Below are 20071 nucleotides of genomic sequence, written 5' to 3' on the forward strand. Positions count from 1 at the left end.
ACACCAACTCCTGCTTCACAATGCCCGCCCAGCGTGCTCCGTGATTTGCCAACACAAAAAGTTTACGTCACCACGTTCATATCGTTGGTCACGATATCACGTTGGGTGCGCTTGTTTTGTAACCCGGGGTGTGCCGCATGAAGATAATCTGGATTTTAACCACGCGTTGCATCGATGACGTTGTCCTGACAGAAACACCTCCCATTCAGGGGAGTCCGGAGTATAAAACCAATCCAAAACTTTGCAACAGTGTTATCTGAATGGTGCAAAGCGGTGCTTTTTCTGTAATAGGCGTCATTGCCGTCAGGAAGTCCGTTGGCACTGCTCTAACCTTAACCCCATCATTTAAATTATTTTTAATTGAAATAAAATATTATTTTGAATCCGTATATTGTATAAGAAAAATGAGAAAAGTTGATCAATTATTTAAATGTATTCAGATTTTTTTTTAATTGAAGAATTAAGCTACTTGTCACTTATGCCTTTACTTTTTTTTTTAACTTATTATGTTGTCTTTATACCTTTATTATTGATTTATTTACTTATGAATTGGAATGATTAATTGCTTGTATATTATTTGTTTATTCTACTATATACTCTGTTCAATAAAGAATTAATTAAAAACAAAAAGATGTAACCATATTACTTTAAATTGCACCTTAAATCCTAGAATTGAACTCTTTATTTAAATCAATCAAGCTTGTAAATAACAAGATAAGCAATACATTAATAAACCACTACAAAACACTATTCCCTGAAACCCCTGACTAAAATATATATGAACCCCCAAATATGTATTTATTTATCTAATTGTTATATATATATATATATGTATATATATATATATATATATATATATATATATATATATATATATATATATACATTTTAAAAACCTTTATTTTAGTTATGTTTTTTATTATCTTTACATGTAATTTTTATGAAATGTTCTTTATTTTCTCTTTCATATGTGTAACTGACTTCTGAACTGTATAGACTGTATGCGTGATCTGATGTTTGCCTGTGTTGTGTATTCCATTGTTGTTTCAATTAAAAACAATACTGCTTAACCTTAAGTCAGTAATTAGGGCCCGAGCGGCGACTGCAAGTCGCCTGGCGAAAGCCCTATTGAAATTGTAATGTTTATTATTATTATTAGGGCCCGAGCGGCGACTGCAAGTCGCCTGGCGAAAGCCCTATTGAAATTGTAATGTTTATTATTATTATTAGGGCCCGAGCGGCGACTGCAAGTCGCCTGGCGAAAGCCCTATTGAAATTGTAATGTTTATTATTATTAAAATTATTATTATTATTATTATTATTATTATTATTATTATTATTATTATTATTATTATTATTCCGACATTTCGTGCCCCAATTTCGCCCCTTTCCCAAATGCGAAAATGCTTATACTTTTGCACGGACGTCCGGCCTCATCCGAAATTCAATATTTTTGGGTGGTCGCACATGGTCGACGCAGAATGGCGGAATAGCGCCCCCTACAAAGTCCAAAAATGCCCATAGGGAATTTTGCTAACTTTGTCCTATGCTCACAAAATTCGGTATACATATGTATTATACCCACATATGCAAAAAAGCCTCTTGACCTCATGACCTCAACCCAACAGGAAGTCGGCCATTTTGGTTTAGATTTTTCCCGCCTAAAATTAACTCCTCCCACAGCGTTCGCCCAATCAAGTTCAAATTAGGTACGCAACATCTCCAGACATGGCTGAGCTTAAGTTGTGCTCTGCGCATCCGTAGGTCAAAGGGCGTGTCTGCCAGGGCTCAACTAACTTTGGCGTGCTCGCCATGTACATACGAGTGGCTCTCACGCCCACATACTTCATCCAATCAGCTTCAAACTTGCTGGACATGATGATGGCTCCGCCCTGAACGTCCCGATATATTAACTTCCCACGTAACTCATAGCGCCCCCCGGTGGTAACAGGAAGTTAACTAAGATTCATTAAAATTACATACTTTGCCCCATCAACTTCATTCAGAACCAGTTGGTGAAGCTACATTATGAAGACTGTGAAGCTTAGAGTAATGGCGTCCTTGTGGCGACGCGGCGACCATCAATTCCTCGCCATGAAAATACGTTTGGCTTTTTGATGGCTTTATTGAACTCATCTCGATCTCACTCGTGTCGCCCCCTAGTGGAAACAGGAAGTGCCATATTTTACATCATCATTGTGCAATTTCCACAAAACTTCACATGTGTAATCACTGTCCCACCCTGAACGCAACCGCTTGTGTTTTGTTACACTCTACTGCCCCCTGGTGGATGAACCATCAACCTCTCATAACTCCTTCATGCTTTGTCCAATTCACTCCAAACTTCACATGACTGATGAGTGGCCGCCCTGAACACACCAGACCACACCAGACCATATGTGTAACTACCTGTGACTGCCCCCTACTGGATGAACGAAACATTGCATTTTTGGCCTCCTTCCAGGTTTTTTCTCACTTTCTGCTTCACGCCACAGCCCCGCCATCGCCGCTTGCAGCTTTAATTGGTGAATGTTATTCTTGAGAGATGCCCTTTCATTGTCTCATAGAAGTGTTAACAAATCAGTTATGACATGCCATTTTATGATATCAATTTAGTGAGTATGTGAAAGACTATAAACAGATTTTTTAAATATGAACATCAGCAAAAATCGCATGTACTTATTTAACTGTATAACTATTCAAAGTTCAACCGTTTTAGTATCATCAATTTAAGCCTACCACCTAGTGGTAATATTGTGTACGTGTGCAACCATTAGTAATATGCTGCACGATTACACTGAAATCAAGCATGCAAATCTCAGTTACTGAAAATGTATATGATTATGTGATAACATAGGTGGATACCAAGCAGGGCAGTGGATCTGATCACATGAATCTGTTGAGGCCTTATCTTTGACTGACCTCAGAGCAAGATTGGCATTCAGAATCCACAGAGAAGAAGGATGGATATAACAAATCTAAATAACAGTGAATAAATTATAGCACAATAAGAAATAAATTATAGCATATGAAGAACATTTTCCACTGGATGCCAACGGTCTCATATCGACAGTTTAAAATGATACCAAGCTGAGTTGCCACTTACTGTAGTAGAATTTACATACATTCAGTTCAGTGACTATAGTTTTGTACTAATTTACATGGTTTTTCATGATTTATTCATGTTCCTATTAAATGCAGCAGATACAGTAACTATAAAAATTTCACTCTAATGTCAACCGTGTGCACACAACCATAATGTTACACTGTCTTTAAGAAATTATTGACTATATATTCAGGTAGGGATGTTAAATGCTAGTTTTATATTGGTCAGATTAGCCTTTCAGGTGGGTTTGAACTAGTGGTAATAGCCTGAAATATATGTTACATGTACACGTGACAGTGTACTGAGGGAAATCCTCATACTCATCCATGGGTGGTAGTGGGAAAGCTGTGGGGGTCATTGTACTTGAGAAGAGGATAACCCACATACCTGACAGCAAGGAGCTGGCTTGATTTTTGTTTCAGGTGTAGCCCCACTCCATTATAACACAACCTTCATAACCACTGTAACCCCTGTTACATGTGAACAAAAAGTTGTCTTCCAGCTAACTGGACCTGTAAGCATGATTTACAGGGGGTTTAAAAAAACTCCCAAACTATTTCACCATGTTCGTGGGATAAATTCAAAATGTTACTTTCCTTAATCTCCCACATGGGGGCAGTGCAGGTCTTTGTATCAACGGTTGAGTGTAGCTCCCAGGTTGAAACCTTTTCATTACTTTTAGCCCTGTATAAAGGTATTTGAACATTGATTATTATTACCATTAACCTTATTATTAATACACAATTATTTTAATTTATGTTTTATAATATTTGTATGCTTTTTTGAGAGGTCTTTATACACTTGTACACTTCCACTACTTGTTTTTACAATCTTTTCCATTGTTTTGTTTTGTAATGTTTTTCCATGCAAATAAATGAAATCTGAGCATTCTGCTTCTAGCAAGGTATACACTGAATGTGCTTGGGTTGTTTGCACTGTTATAAGTGCTTGGTATTAACACAAAAGCAAAAATAAAATCATTATTAAGACAGGAGTATATGATATTATTCTTTATCATAGATTAAAAACCAAAGTCCATAAAACCAAGAGACCAATAATAGGAGAATTTTAAGCTTTAGTATTTGTCACTTATCTAAGCATTGCAGAGAGACTGGCACAACATGTCAACGTGTCTCTGAGTTTAAGCTTCAGTCAGCTCCCATCTTAGAAAAATGAGTCTCAGATTATGCTGTTGGGTTAAATGGAGTTAAAAGCTGTTCTTGTCTGATACAATTGGAGAGGCCCTCAGCATATTGGTGGATATCTCACAAAAAAGATCCTCTCAGCAAGGGAACAGTACGTTCAAATTTTGTCTATTTCCATGGAGCTGCTTCACAGTTGGGTATTAATCAACATTAATGTAAAGGAAATATCAAAATGACAGAATTTATTTTCCATTTTTGCATGAAATGTCAGAATGTACACATAAAAAGAAAACTATGTATACAAATGTAAATTACAAATGATTAATTATTTCCACGTTTGCATAACCACCAGAGTTTTACTATTGTGAATCAAAGCTTAAGCTTTCAACAATAACATCAGTGTCCCTGATCTGGAATGGAATTTTTATTTTTATTTTATAAACACAGAAGGATGCACACTCACACAACAAATTAAGTGCTTATTCTGCAAACCGTCGTAACCTTTTGCCTGCAGTGCCAAATTGATTGATTTAAACAGGCAGTAACTTCACTGTTTGTTTAAAGCTTGACTACTTTGCATGACTTCTTTGCAGCAATAACACCAGCTGTAACGTAATTATGGCACGAAAGAGGCCTGTTAAAAAGCAGGAGATTATCAAGTCTCCATGGAAGAGAGCTTTGGCTTTCTAGGAAATCTGAGTACCCAAACAGACACTGACAAATATGAGCTTGTTCCATCGTAATAGTCTAGTAATAGCAGCCACTTCTGAGTAAAATGACAAACACTCAATCATTTAGTTTTGCCTGACTTTATTCCTTTCTGTGTAAATCAGCTGTCCAAAAGGATGGGAAAAGATAGATGGAAAGAGGCAGATGTTAGTCACTGACCGTGCAAGGTGCAGGTCAAGTACACTGCAGAGGAGTTCACCATATAGTTCAGTGGACCCTGTGGTGACTCTTAAACTCATGATCCATTTTTCCCACACAGAGGATTTCATGACCGAATGACCCTTAATATGCTTGACTGAGAAGCATTGTTGATTCAATTAAATGCAACTTTGGAATGAATCATGATCAGCAGCTGACGAGCTACTTTCTTGTTAGTATTCATACATTTGAAAGCTGTTTTTTTTTTCCAAGAAGCGCCTCAGGAATCAAGACTCACATGATGAGAAAACATTTCTAGTCTCAGGCAACCTTACGATAACTGACCTTAATGTGTGCTTTGTATTTAGCAGGCCTAACAAGAAAGGTTTGCTCTATAGGAAAATCTGATTTAATGATGACCAGCCTCAATGACTGACTCTGTGTTAGATTATCTGTCAGATAGAGAAGCATGCTAAGATTAGACCACAGATCAGCAGGCAGGACATCTGCATCCTGCCAGCTCTCTGCCAGAGATGCTAGCCTGGGAGGTGTCACATCTTTTACAAGCTGTCAGCGGCCCTTTCACGTCATCACAGAGGCGGGGTGGGGTAGGGCAAGCCACTTGGGGAGTGCTATGGAAAGGTTTAACTTAAAGTGGCCTGAAGTCACCCAGGCCTAAAGTTCATGCAGATGTCCCTTGTCAGTGATAAAACACAAGTTTCGCCTGAACTGCACATGTGATCCTTTCCAGAGAACCGCTAGTGTTTCTCCTCTGGACTTCATACACAGGAATTTCTGTTACATAAGAGCCGGGAGGGCTTTCTCACCGATTTTACTTCTAACACAATTCATTAATTTTTTCAGTTTGTGAATAGCTCACCACGACACTGTGCAGATGGAGATATACAGTACCAGTAGATTCAAAATGTGCTAACTGGTACTTCAATATAAAAGAAAAATTGGGGAGGATAAAAACTGTCTATCTCACAGAGCATAATGGGAAACATACAAAACCGAATTCAACCCTATAAAAGAAAGCATTTATTTCTCCCATCTTCTACCTGTTGTTGTTGAGATGAACTGAGTATAGAACTACAGGAGAGCAGGGAGTGTGGGGATGTGCATTGACTGAAAGTTATTTTCATTAATTGCATTAGAGGCTCATTATATTTCCCAGCTCAGGAACTGTGATGATGCTCTGACCAAAACTTCTGCATCTTTAATTATTATAATATTCTACTGACTGTTAGGAGCTGTAGAGGCCTTATGATGAATTAGACTATAAAATAATATTCACTCTTCACATATTAAAGACAATGTATGTCTGTATGTTTAGCAATATATTGTATTTGCTGACACTTTTAATAGCTTTGCCTTTTGTGGGACTTCTGCAGGCCCTCAGAAATGAACCTTTTCTAAAGTGTGGTTATTGATAATTTATGTCAAAAAAGGAAAAATCATAAACATTCGACTTTGAAGGTAAAAGTAGATATGTTTCATTTTTTTTTCATTAAATATTTTTATTCTTTATTTAAAGACAACAAATGTGACATGTTTGATGTAAAATACAACTCCTTACATGCTTTAAACAGCAAGTTACATTACACAGGTGAGGACACTTTCAAAATAATAACTTCATTAATGTTTTTCATACTGCCATAATTGCATATTTTAAATTGGCACAGATTTTGATCTGTTGGCGAATCCATTGCAATAGATAGATATGGAACAAATGTGTCCGTTAAATACACTCAAATGCATAAAATCAACAAAGAGAACAAATTAAATCCAACCATTACTTGTAATCCTATAAGATGGCAATGTGGATGGGTATCAAAAAATCAACAGCATCATATTTGCATGCGATAATAAGATTTTTACCTTATTTGTGAAATTGGTTGCTGGCTTTTCAATAAGGGTCGAAGGGACAATGACCAGTAAATTAGACATAATGATATATTTGTGTGTGGTGATATTGTTAGGTCATGAAATGACTCACTTTTAAGAACTTAATGAAATGTTAGGTGTCAGAGCCTTCCCCAATAATCCAAATGACAAGCACTTGGCCTACATATTGCCCTACAAACTCAAATCTGGGTCACATCAGCTAACTCTGTACGTTTCAGCAGTGATGCTCAAAGTCATTCTAGAAATTAGGAGTACTCATGTTCAATAAGCCTTACACCTAACTGTGAAGTTAATCACTAAAGCTACACTTAATTAGGTCTTCACATGAGAATGAGAATTGTCCCTACAGTATTTACCAGGTGTGAAAGGTTTGTGTGGGAGGAAGCAGAGAGGACCAACCACTGAATCTATCTTATGATAAGAACATCTAGCTATGAAAATATACTGAACTGATAATATAATACAACCCAGTTTAGAAGATTACGAGATTTAAAATCAATTCCCCTTATGAGAAAAAAGACCACAACATTTTGACAGCTTCATCAAGAGACAAGCATAAAACAAACCTGATGTGTGCTTTGTGCTTATACAAGAATATACACCTCTGATTCTTTGCAGATAAATCAACTACTGTACATCATGAACACAATACATAATCGGCAATTCTGTTCATCATGGGTATCTACATCAGCCCTCCATTTGTAGGGAGATGATAATCTACTGAATAAATACTACACTGGTTATTACCAATATTAACTCACTCAAATTTATCAGTGGTCAAATATCAAGTCAGCCTACTGCAAAATAGGTCAAGTTGCCGAACTAATGAGGTGGGTGACTGAAGCCTGATAACGCAGAAATATGGGTCAATGAAGGGGGGCGAGGGGGGTTTGTATTTGCTGAGCCACAGTATTGCTCTATGTAAGTCATACCTGTTGCTATTTACATTATGTTGTTACCCATTGCAAAGAAGGATGCTACCGCATGAGTGCATCTGCATTTGAGAAGAAGTAGTCTCTTACTCAGAATATGTGGTAGATGGTATAAAGGAAGCAGTATTGCTTACAGCTGTACTTGCTTTCTCCTTTTAAACTATTAATCTAATTTCAAATGAAGCAGTCATGTGTGCAAGGAGGAGGACTATCCAACTAGAAAAGCATGACCTGAATACAACTCTTTACTGCTATGAGATAGGCATATATTATGACTCATTGCAGTCCATTAGACCATACTTGTGTCTATCACGCACATTATTGTTTGCACAGGTTGCCACACATTCACTTTACATGCGTGTGACATGTTGGGGCATAATTAGGTTACATAGGTTGAATTTAGAAATAGATGTTAAAGGTTGCTAGGTAGTGGGATTTGAAGTATTTACTCCTAGCCATCACAGGTCAGGTTTGTTGGCTCTGTGTATTAACAGATTGTCTTTGGCCTATATTTTGTGGCAAATATAGGCTATCATGGGTTCCATTTAAAAGGGTTTCCCTTAGGACCAGTCTTAGATTAATCACAGGATGACTATAACCTCTTTAACTGGAAAATAAGTTATAATTAGGCCTTTATGACATAATGGTCAGAGTTTAAATATTTCCTCTTGTGCTCTATGATGGGTAAGATATGATTTGTGAATGTGATAAGTTGGTCAAAGGATAAAATCCTCAGCAAGATTCTGAGATCTTCCTGGGATCACCACATTTTGGCACAGTTTTACATTAAAATAAAATAAATTAAAATCAAAAGAAATTAAAGAATCCAGCACTTCAGTTTCTTTAGTATTTTTTCTGATCTCTCAGCCAGTAATAACAAATACAAGGTTACAGTGTTTTATCGTATTTTATCTGCTTTATTTTCCAAAATATTTACTTAGGCATAGAAGAAAGTGTGATAATGGAATTCAATTCAACACACTTTGAAACAGCAATGTTGACATTCTGTCATGTTGTAGTTCCCCAAATGTTTCTTATGAGAACTTAAAGCTAATGAAGCCTATTTTAAGCAATGCCATTCAAAGTTTAAATATTTTTGTACAAAATGGAGAAGTAATCCTACTTGAGTATTTAGGAGGTGATTAATCATTTTTCAGTGTAGTCAAAAATTCATTGAACTATTTTGATTATTTGTAATTTATTTTAAATACCACAAGTTTACAGCACCTGTGTATACAAGATACGTCTAAGAAAAAAAAGTTAAAGACTACATTGTAAAGCTTACACTGCTTATATGTTAGAGCTTTTTTGTTTGCTCGTTTTGATATGTAAGAATAGTATTGTTTAATATGGACATTTCACCTCTGAAAAGTTTGGCTTTTAGCTGAAGACTTTGTGAATATAAAATGTGGTCAAAATAGTCAGAACGTTAATCAAATAGATCTGAAAACAGAGATTATGCCACATTAAATTAATCTTAACAATACATTTTCCCAAAGTAATAAGAAGTGAGGGTATAATGATCAACAATCAATACTTTATTTGGCCTGTGTATTAATTGTGGCGTGACGTCATCTAATCATACGTGACGTCAACTGTCTGCGCCTCGAAGCAGGGAGCGTGATGGCGGTGGCTCAACCAAAGCTGGAGAAAGAGGGCGATGATTGCTCTCTGCTGCCTTTAGTCCATGATATTATCAAATGGTGAGAGTACTGACAGGTTCAAGTATGTTACATGTGTATCCGCGGAACTGTTACTCGCCTTTCCTGTCGTGAATAGTTGGACATGCTAATATGTTTGTTAGCTTCAGCTAACATTAGCTATGCAGCTAAGTTAGACTAACTTAACTGGAAAAGAAACACGCTAAATCCATTAAATAGCAACATGTACGAATACCATATTATAAACTGATCTTTGTCTTTACCCTTTGTTATAGCATGGACAAGGACAACCAGGATGTCCACCAAGAACTGGCTAAGCTGAAGGTGAAGATCCAGGAGGCTCGGGAGCAGATCTCCAACATGCCTGGGATAGATAGCAGTCCGTCGGAGCAGCAGCATCAGCTGGCCACGCTTCGGGAGCAGGTCCACACCAAGAACCAGTTGCTGCAAAAATACAAGAGCCTGTGTATGTTTGACGTGCCAAAAGCATCGTGAAACTGCAGAATGAATTACTGCACTGGCTGCAGGGAGTTTAGAGACACCCGAGGTGCAGTAGGGACTTTTTTTTACACCCTCAGCTGTCGAGCAGATAAATGCAGGACTCAAGAAAATGGACATTAAAAACAGGAGTGATTTGTTTTCCTCCACTGCATTGGAAGGTCTTTTTGAACGCCAGACTTGTTCTTATTTTCGATTCTGTTGTATATCTTGTTATGTATTATTTGTATCAACTGCAGTGTGTTTTTCCAATGTTTCACTTAGATTTCTCAGCTTTATATTTTGTAATAAAATGAAGAAAAAGATTGACAGTTGATTGACATAATGTGTTTTTTTTTTTTAACTTACAGTAATACACATGATTTAAGCAATTGGCATTTGTCATTAGTGAAACATCTGCAATCCAGTAAGACACAACCTCCATTTGTATTCATTATTTGTGTTACTATAGCCTGAAAAAGGACCTGTGTTGATTCAGTGGAAGAAATGCAAACACACCCAGCACTGTCAATAGAAGACTCATACAATATTTTCAACTCAGTCTGAAGGGAATTGTGTTAAAACTATAGAAATAGAGTGTGTGTGGGGTGTTTGAGGGACTCTGAGGGGCCTTAATGTTGCAATTCTAACATGCAATATTCTAGTTCATCTGCTTGTGGACTGCTGGACAACCAATATAGTGAAATCGACTCTATTTCAGCATACTGGACAAAGGGAGGGCTTTATTAGAAGAGTGACAGATGCACAATGTGATGTGCAGTATTTAAAACATAATTAAGACACTCAAAAAAATTGTTCTTATTACTAGTTGGATGTTTGATCTTCACTGTACTGATATATGTGCAAAGTTTGACACTAGAAAGCTTGTTTCACATTTCACATGTTTTCATGCTGGAGTTTGGGAAGTTTCTCCTCGGTCGCCCTCAGTTTAAGGGATGTACCTACAATCATCATTCATGACATCGCAAGTTTGGTGTCAGTTATGGTCCAGTATGATATGAAAAAATGTGCAATATGGCTACATGTAGCCTCCAGTGTACTGAAAATGGACTTGACAGTGAAGTAAGAGACATCTTGTGTACAGAAGTGACACTTTTGAAATTAATGTATATATTCCTAGAATTTTGATTTTTTTTTTCTTCACTGAGGGAGAAGGTGAAGATGTAGTTTGAAGGATTTTTAACAAGGTAATTTTACACAATTTATTCCAATCAGGATATGTATGTCTTAAAAGCACGATTGGAGGGGATCTTTAAGAGGAAAGAGAAGAGGGAGACAGACTATGAAAGTAATAAGTATTTTTATTCTGTCTTTTATGCAAAAGTTGACATAATATATACAGTAAACATAATAAATACACATTCAGGTTCATATTTGTTCATAATGCAACATTCAAGTTCCACCAATTTTGGAAAAAAATCAAAATCAAAATGTAAACATTTTTTCTAAAGTGCCATTTTGGCAAGTTTTAGTAGCAGATTTTACAACATTTTCAGAGCATCTACAGGGAGAGGCTTATGAGCTATGAGCCATCAGCCCTGTGTTTTCAGCACTGTTTGGATCTCAACCTATATGTCGCTTGAGGCACTGAAGTCTACAGTGTATGCAGAATGACTGGCCATCGCTTCAGCTCTGGAAAGTCTGAGAGAAAGTCTTTGCAAACTGGCCAAAAATGGTCAGCATATGATGCAGCCTTTCTCTTTCGTTTGGCTGCCTCCCACAGCTTTCTCCTTTATGTACATCAAGTCACTGTGCACGCTCGGTCTCCGCGCAAACGGCGCAACAATCCCATAAGCGTTCCCGTCCTTGCACTTCTTGTTTCTGAAGGACTTTCTGTGCAGAACCTCACAGTACTGCAGCGAAACTTTGCAGTGACGGTCGGGGCTCATTTCGTTGGGCAGCTTAGCCATGGTAAAGAGAGTCTGAAACATCTGGTCTACGTTGGTGTTCTTCTTTGCTGAGATTTCAAAGTACGCACAGTGCTCCTCTCCACCAACCAGCTGCTCGATCTCGTCCTCCTGCACCTCACGGTAAAAGTCATTGTCACACTTGTTGCCACAGATGACCAGCGGGACGTTCACGTTCTCCTTGGTTTTGTTTCGCAGGCAGGACTTCGTCTCAAATATCTGGCGTTTCAGGCGCTGCACCTCCTCGAAGGAGTCTCTGTTGTCTAAGCTGAATACCAAGATGAACACATCACCTGGAAAACAAAAAGATAGACAAGGTCAATGCCAAGTATTTATAATATTTCAGCAGTTGCCAGTAAACTCTGCCTGCTGTAGAAATAAGTGGTTTCAAAACTCAACTCACCGGTAAGAATTGAGAGTCTCCTCATTGCGGGGAAGGGATGGTTTCCAGATGTGTCCAAAATGTCCAGCTGGTAAACATCTCCCTTGATGCTGTAGAATTTCCTATGAAAGTCCTCAATGGTGGGTGTGTACTGGTCATCAAACCTCTCGTTCAGAAACCGAGAAATGATGGCTGTCTTCCCAACTTTAGTGGAGCCCAGAATCACCATCCTGTAGCAGTTCTTGGCCGGTATGTCGAATTCATTCTCTGGCGGTGACATTTTCTTAATCATGCTTGCAGCAGATGCACCTGATATTGTGTGGTGCTGTGTGTAGCAAGAGATGGGACTTAAATCCTTCCTGTGATGTGAGGGGTCTAACCTCTTTCTGTCTCTAAAGCCAGAATGGAGCCGGCTGGGGAATTTATGGGGGAAGTTTGCCGCGCCTCCCCATGCGTCATGACTCACCTTCCAGCTTGGGGAGTTGGAGCAGACTGCCCCGAAATTATAATGTTACTATGGCTGGTTTTGTGCGTCAGCTCTGTCCACCCCTCACCAACAGTAAACGGGGAAAATATGGACTTGTTTTCAATAAAACAAAATAAAACTTAATTTTTACCATCATGTTTCCATGCGTAATTACCACGAATTAACCACCTATGAAATGGCGATAATGTCATTTGAAATTTTAAAACCTTAAACAGGCGATATAATTTATCAGTCTGCGCACGACTGATGTAGTGTGTGCATTTCATTAAACCAAACAGTTTAAACAGGACAGAACCGTGCACTTACTTATTCTTGGGGGGGATTGTCACTAAAGAAGTATACAGTCAAATTACCTTCTATTCGTTTTTTCAATCATCAGTAAACAGTCGCTCCCAGAGGAAAAGGCTTCTGGGATATGAGGTTAGGAGAACGGTGGAGGACGCAGCGGTTCACACACGCACAAAGAGGTCACAATGTGTTTATTGTTCTTACAGTCCTCATATCAAGTATTCTGGATACATGTTTTACTACATGCTTGACTTTATGTGTCAACCTATTCGGACTATAGGCTATTTAATTGATATATTTTGTGCATATTCATTATTATTGCGGTTATTCATTGTCACTCCAATCTTATGGCACAGTCCACAGGAAAACTGACTAAAAGTTAATTTTAGAGTTCAATAACATTTTTAATGCATTTAATGGCTTTATTTATTTAAGAAAATATCTTCATCTCTGCCAGGTTAGTCGACATATTACTGTCAGATCATCATAAATGCAAGTAATAATGTCCGAACGTCACAATCAATAAAAAAAGAAGCACTACTAGAGAACAGCTGGTTGTAACTGCTGCCTGATGCTGTCCAATCCAATTTGTATTGACTTTCTCAAATGTGTTAATCGAAGTAACCTACACACTGTCTAAAGATAGAACCTGCTGTTTGTGACTCAAACAAGACTCATCCACTTTGCCACCTTAACCACTTGTCACCTTTAAATTATCTTCTCACCTGGAAATATATGGAGAGGAAGAAGAGGACTCCAGAAGGAGAAAGTCATGTGTATGATCCATATGTTTATGTGCTGCCAAGTGTGTACATATACATAGAAAGTGTATCCACAACTTTTTACAGGTGAACAATCAACACGTTTTTACAGGTGAATACAGGCAAATGAAGATAGATAGTACAGAGGCAACAAACACTGAAAAGCTGTTATATCAAAAAACAGTATCCTTTTGTTTTAGAGAGTTGAGATAATTCAGCAGTTGGCTCTCATTTATCAGTGTATCAGAATCCATGATTTTAACTTGTATCATCATTGGATTAAGGTAAAGTATTATATCTATATATTGCATAATATCAACAACAGCTCTGAGAAAAACTTAATTCTATGTCTTAGTATTTATTTACTGTGATTTCTGGTGAAACTTAAAACTTACCAACACTGATGACCTTTTTTAGCCCTCTGTAGGGCATCAGGGATGAAATCAGATAGGTGTACTTAAGCCTGGCTGTTCAAGGCTTGAGCGATGGGTTTGTGTAACCAGGGTGGAGTGGACCACCACTACACCCTTGACTATTGGTCAGTAATCAAGCCAGTGTGTTCTCAGCGATGTGTATAAAAAGACACGTGCAGAATGGTTTGTCCTACAATGCACTGCTATAACACTGCCTGCACAAAAACATTAATGTTCTCGGCCATAAGGGAACGTCTCCTCATGTACCTCTGTGTGTTTTAGATCATTGTGATCAAGATTAATCAATTAATCAAATGTACCTTTTATTATTGTTATGAGGTAATTAAGGATTTTTCCTCATGCATTAAGTAGTGACAGTATTTAACTTTATAACTATAGGCCTGGAGAGGTTTTTGTTTGTTTTTTGTTTTGTTTTTTAAAATTTGACACATTATTTCATTTCTTGGTAACAGCTCACATAATAGGTCATGGTAAGATATTATCCAGCAAAGACTTTTTTTTATTTGTTTGGCCAGAGGAAGAAAAACATCAACATTTTCTCTGTCAATTATCTTGAACCTCAGGCGCAAATATACAGGGTCAGTCCAAGAAAACACACACACACGCACAATATAATGCGTCTCATAGGCACAATATTGATACACAATGTTTGTGTGCTTCTCCGTTCATGTCTTCAACTGTGTTTGTGTCCCAGCCTGTTTGCAGCCTGTTCTGTTACATAGCTGGACCTCGACACATGCACTGTCCTGGCAACGTGGCCCTCAAGCAGAGTAAACATACCAGCTGCAGTCCACTCAGGCTATGGCCAATCATACACATTAGACTAATTTCCTTCTCAGCCATGTTTGCCTTCATCAATTAGTGAAGAGGACACAAAAGCCTGGAAAAAATTGAATACTGCTGCCGTCTGCGAGGACATAGCGCTTCACAGCTGATGTGAAAACAAAACTGTTTTTTTTATTTAACCAGAGATTGACCCAGTGCCAAAAAACTTGCATCTTAGATTTTGTTTTAGGTTTCTGTATAGGCACACCAAAACACCCAAGTTTGATTGTCTAGGAACCAATCCAGTTTAAAAGAGATGAGACTGGAAAAAGGTTGTCTCTTTATTTTTCAATGAAAATATTGTAAAGGTTGATGACACAACTGCAGCAGACTGTGGAAATGCAGTCTGAGAGAAATGACCTGTCTTTTTGCTGAGAGAAGCTTGTGTTTGCGGTTTTACCTCATTTGTTGTTTTCTGGATGAAACATTGCATGGCTGAAGTATGAAAAACAGTAGAAAAAACACACTGGCTGATTCTGACTGTTTTCACACATACTAGTGACGTAGTTGCTTTAAAAGTATATATGCTAGAAATCTGATCGGAGACAGAACAGTTACATTTTACGCATCGTGTCGTCACCCTCCTTGTTAAGGCAGCACACACGAACATGTGCATAATATGTTTGACACATCAGCAGTTATTGAGAAGTCTAATTAACAGTTGGCAAGAGCATATTTGCATGAGTGCATGTATAAGTTATTATGTGTTATGCCCTTTCTCAAAGACCATGACACACTGTAGAGTTTACTTGTTTTCCACAATAACTATTAATAACTATGACTGTGAGACAGCCAAGAATGTCATTTTCCCTAAAATACCCCCAAAATGTATTTGCTTACCTTAGTAACCATTTTCTTTTTTTGTGCAAAGCACTTTCTTCTGCAGGGATTTACAAAATTTCATACACAACACATATGAAAACGCTTTAAAAACTTAAATTTTGTTGTTTTTATAATTATAGGTAACATTTTAGATACGTTTTGAACACATTTGTGCAATTCCAACTAAATTTGGTGACATAAATTAACTCCATGTGGTTCACAGGTATTACCAATTGAAATAACCACAACTCAGTGATTATGATTCTGAAACACTGCATGGAATTTTGCATAGTTAGTCTTTGTACAAAGCACACAAAAACCCTAGAAAGGATATTGGAATTCTTTGAAATCCCAGAGTGACAGTCCTGCCTATCACTGTGTGATATCCAGATATGAATAAAAAACCATAAATAGACTTCTACTGATTTAGCACAGGTGTGAGTCCCAGATTACGTCAGTTACGTCAAACGTGCTGTAAAAGCTGACATAAGTGATAGTAGGAACTCAAATTTAGTTTGCTGCAATGTGTTTGTACTATTTTTAAATTTAGAAGTTTATGCAGCCTTGGAGGAGGTTTGCACTCCCTGAGGGCTTTTTGGTTAAAGTACATTTACTGTGCACTGTGTGTTATTCCTTGGTAAGAACACTAGATAAGGTAGTATGACACAGTCTCTGCTCTTTCAGGATGACTGCTACAAAACTCCAATAAATGATATGTGTTTGAGAAACATAATTGTGTAGATGCCCCAGCTTGCAACTAAATAGATACAAAAATGCAAAAAGGTCAACTTTACCAGGTTGGATGGGGCCAAAGGGCCAGATACCTCATCTGTAACAACCAAGAATTTGTACAAACAATCAGGCTTCTTTCTACATAATCAGTTCAATGTTCAGTTTAATTCAGTGAGATCAAATCTGCCACTGTGGAGAGGTAAATATTGATGAATTTTGTCTTCTGGGTGCAGGAGAGGCCATCTGATCTTGTGTGTTGAGGGTAAGGAAGGGTCATGCTGTGTTTAGATGGCGTGAGACTCGGGGCTGTTGCGTGTCAGGCAGGGCCATCTTGCAAGGAAAGTGTTGAATGAAGCATGAGCCTGTGGTTTCCAATACAAAGGCTTCAGGCTTCAGAGCCAATCTGATTTCTGGCTTCAGTCCAGCTTTAGTTTACCGACCACCTGCATGTTTTGATAAACCAACAATCTGTCAACTCTGCTTTTATCTGTGGCATGCAAACTGATGTCAGCCCCTCTGCATGACGTAGAACATGAGGTTATGTGAAAAAAACATCACTCTGTATAATTATATGCCAGCCGTGCACAAGAAGGGTGACATCCGTGTTTTTAGGATTTTTTGTGCTTGACCTGTTTTGGTGAGTGTTGATCAACAATCCCATCCCCCTCTGCTGGGAAACAGAACAGAATATTTTAATGTTTGACACATCAATGCAATTTTAGCATTTTAAGAGATGAAGACCGTACAGGTTGTTCTGTCTTCTTGTTCAACTGCTGTTTGTGAGTTATCAAAAAAAAAACTTGTGGCATTGATTAATAACATTAAACCGATTGTGGTTCAGAAGGTTGTCCAACCCGGAATTCCACTGGTCAAGTGATTATTCACCTAATGAACTATGAAAAAGAAGACAACATACAGGCAAAAACAACTGATTGTGTGACCCGAAGACCTGATCTCACCTCACAATATTGGCTGGAATCAATCAGATCCATAAAAACTAATTCTAATGAAGCAAACGAAAGGAGAGACACGCGAATATTTGGGGATTTGGTGTCATCATTGAGCACTTACAAATTCAGGGAATGCACTTTAAAAAAATTATTTTAAAACATAATATATCTTTACAAATATCTTATTATGTAAGGCAAGCAACTATGGCAATAAGGTTTAATATCCAGATACATTTATCCCATCAAAATCAAAGTTTACACAAAGTCAAAAATTCAATAACTTTTTTGTATTTCATTAACTGTGTTCCCCTTTGTCAAACTTACATTTTTTGACTGTAAATTGTCCAAACATTTAAATGAATTAAGAACAACAATTAACATTCTCTATGAATACTCTTCTTTCATACCTATAAAGAAATGCAATTTATATTTATATTATTCAGAAAAAATAAGAATCCTTAAAATTGTATACCCTGGGAGATGATAACAATATAAGGCCTCTCATACAATACACAGTACCTGTTGTTTTAAGGTAGCTCTTTGGCCTTTTATTCAGAACTACATAGATGTAACATTATCTCAAATTTGTTTCCTTATGAGTCTGTAGACAAAGGAGCTCAGTGAAAAGCACTCCTGGAAAATTGGCTGTAGTTGGTTTACTGTTTCCATGAGGCATTCTGCTGACTTGTATGAAAGGTAATGTTCAATTCCAAACCTGTGTTACTTTACTGGTAAATGTGACCACCACTGAGTGATCTTATAAATGCTTAACCTTAGACGTCAGTGAGCTGCTGCCCTTTGCAGTACTGTTTACGCAACCTTAATAGCTTCACGCAGAGACAAAACAGAGAGGGAGGGGGTAAGCAAGGAAAGAGAGTAAGGTAGCAAGTCTTTGGTGAGGATTGATATTTTTAATTCCACCTAACACACACACACACACACACACACACACACACACACACACACACACACACACACACACACACACACACACACACACACACACACACACACACAGACACACACACGCACACGTAATATCAAATATTAAAAACATCAGTACACCACCCTCCAGGCAGTTATGTCAACATTTAAACTCTACCCCACCAGCTACCCTGCCCTCCCTCCAACAAATATTACATAAACTCTCAGTGACTGAGCTGATGTATGAAATATCTAAGATTAAGAAGTTAAATGATAATAAGACTCAAATATTCTTGGTAAAAAAAGTAGTACCGATATAGTTGTACAAATCTAAATTTCATAAAGCCAAAGGCCAAAGGTGGCTCTCAAGTGCTGACTGCAATGATGCCTATTTGACACCCAAAATGCTGAATCAGCTAAAGGCAGGCAGGATGTGTGTGAAGGCTACGTCACACATTTCCTCATAGTTTAATGCACACCTTGTTGTGATTAATCCTGCTTAAATCCTACTCATCACTTACTGTATCCCACATTACATATACACAGTATGGAGCGTACAAAAAGATAGGTCATCATGAAATATTTAACAATGATAATAATTATGATTACAATATGTATGTGCTAATAAAATAAAAATTAACAAAGAAACAAAATCTTTAAAAAAGTTAAAAAATCATTGCAGATTTCAAGTGAAAGCAAGTGATCTGTGGAGGTCCTAAATACTTGGAGGCAGGGCAAGTGCCATTCTTTTATTTTGCATCATAATTTGTATACTAGCCAGTATAAATGTAAATAATTACAGGATAAGCTTTATTTGTCATAGTTTTTTTATTCATTGTTACTCTTTCAAAATCCCCATAAGTCTGAGATTCATCACATATGTCTGTTGCCATGAAAAAAATGCCTTTAATACTCAGAAATGACACAGCATTAAACACAGCAAGATGTGTTGGTTTGCATATGTTGTGTTAAAAGAGAAATTATTTCACTTTCAATTCTTGCAAGAGGGAACATCTCTCCAGGTGCTGTGACTAAGATCAACAAAGAAATATTTCATAACACAAGATGAGCTACAGCAAATCATATGCACACACACACTGCACTGATGGCCTGTACTGCCCATTTTCTCTCTGTTTTTGTTTACATCCTCGCTGTGTAACCAACACTCGTTCTGACTCAGTGTGATACCAATCCAACCAACTGCTGAGAGGGTTAGTGCTCAGTGGCCAGCACGGACATTCCTACTGTTCAGCTAACAAGGGATATATGCACGTTCTTTTCAAATAATTACATAGGCTGCATGCACAGGCATGCTCACTACACCGGTACAGTGGCCATCAAGTTGGACACATGAATCAGCCTTCATAACGAGTATGTCTTTCTCCATGTTGATCTGTTAGTCAATTCTTGTCCTTTTTTAAAGTTTGATTAGACATAATAAC

At 37.6% G+C, this 20071-nt stretch overlaps 2 protein-coding genes across 2 annotated transcripts; one reads left to right on the plus strand and one right to left on the minus strand.

Annotated features, from left to right (window-relative positions):
• Positions 1-9564: 9564 nt before the first annotated feature.
• med9 (mediator complex subunit 9) lies at positions 9565-10431 on the plus strand. The gene is made up of 2 exons (XM_062439231.1): positions 9565-9661; positions 9895-10431. The coding sequence occupies exons 1-2, from the start codon at positions 9582-9584 to the stop codon at positions 10112-10114; spliced, it is 300 nt and encodes a 99-aa protein (XP_062295215.1). The 5' UTR covers positions 9565-9581; the 3' UTR covers positions 10115-10431.
• A 1033-nt stretch (positions 10432-11464) lies between these two features.
• Positions 11465-12771, minus strand: LOC133999849 (dexamethasone-induced Ras-related protein 1-like). The gene is made up of 2 exons (XM_062439175.1): positions 12428-12771; positions 11465-12317 (listed from the first exon to the last, which is right to left on the minus strand). The coding sequence occupies exons 1-2, from the start codon at positions 12696-12698 to the stop codon at positions 11794-11796; spliced, it is 795 nt and encodes a 264-aa protein (XP_062295159.1). The 5' UTR covers positions 12699-12771; the 3' UTR covers positions 11465-11793.
• Between the last annotated feature and the right edge of the window lie 7300 nt (positions 12772-20071).

This window comes from Scomber scombrus, chromosome 18, assembly GCF_963691925.1.
Source record: "Scomber scombrus chromosome 18, fScoSco1.1, whole genome shotgun sequence".
Classification (NCBI taxonomy): domain Eukaryota; kingdom Metazoa; phylum Chordata; class Actinopteri; order Scombriformes; family Scombridae; genus Scomber; species Scomber scombrus.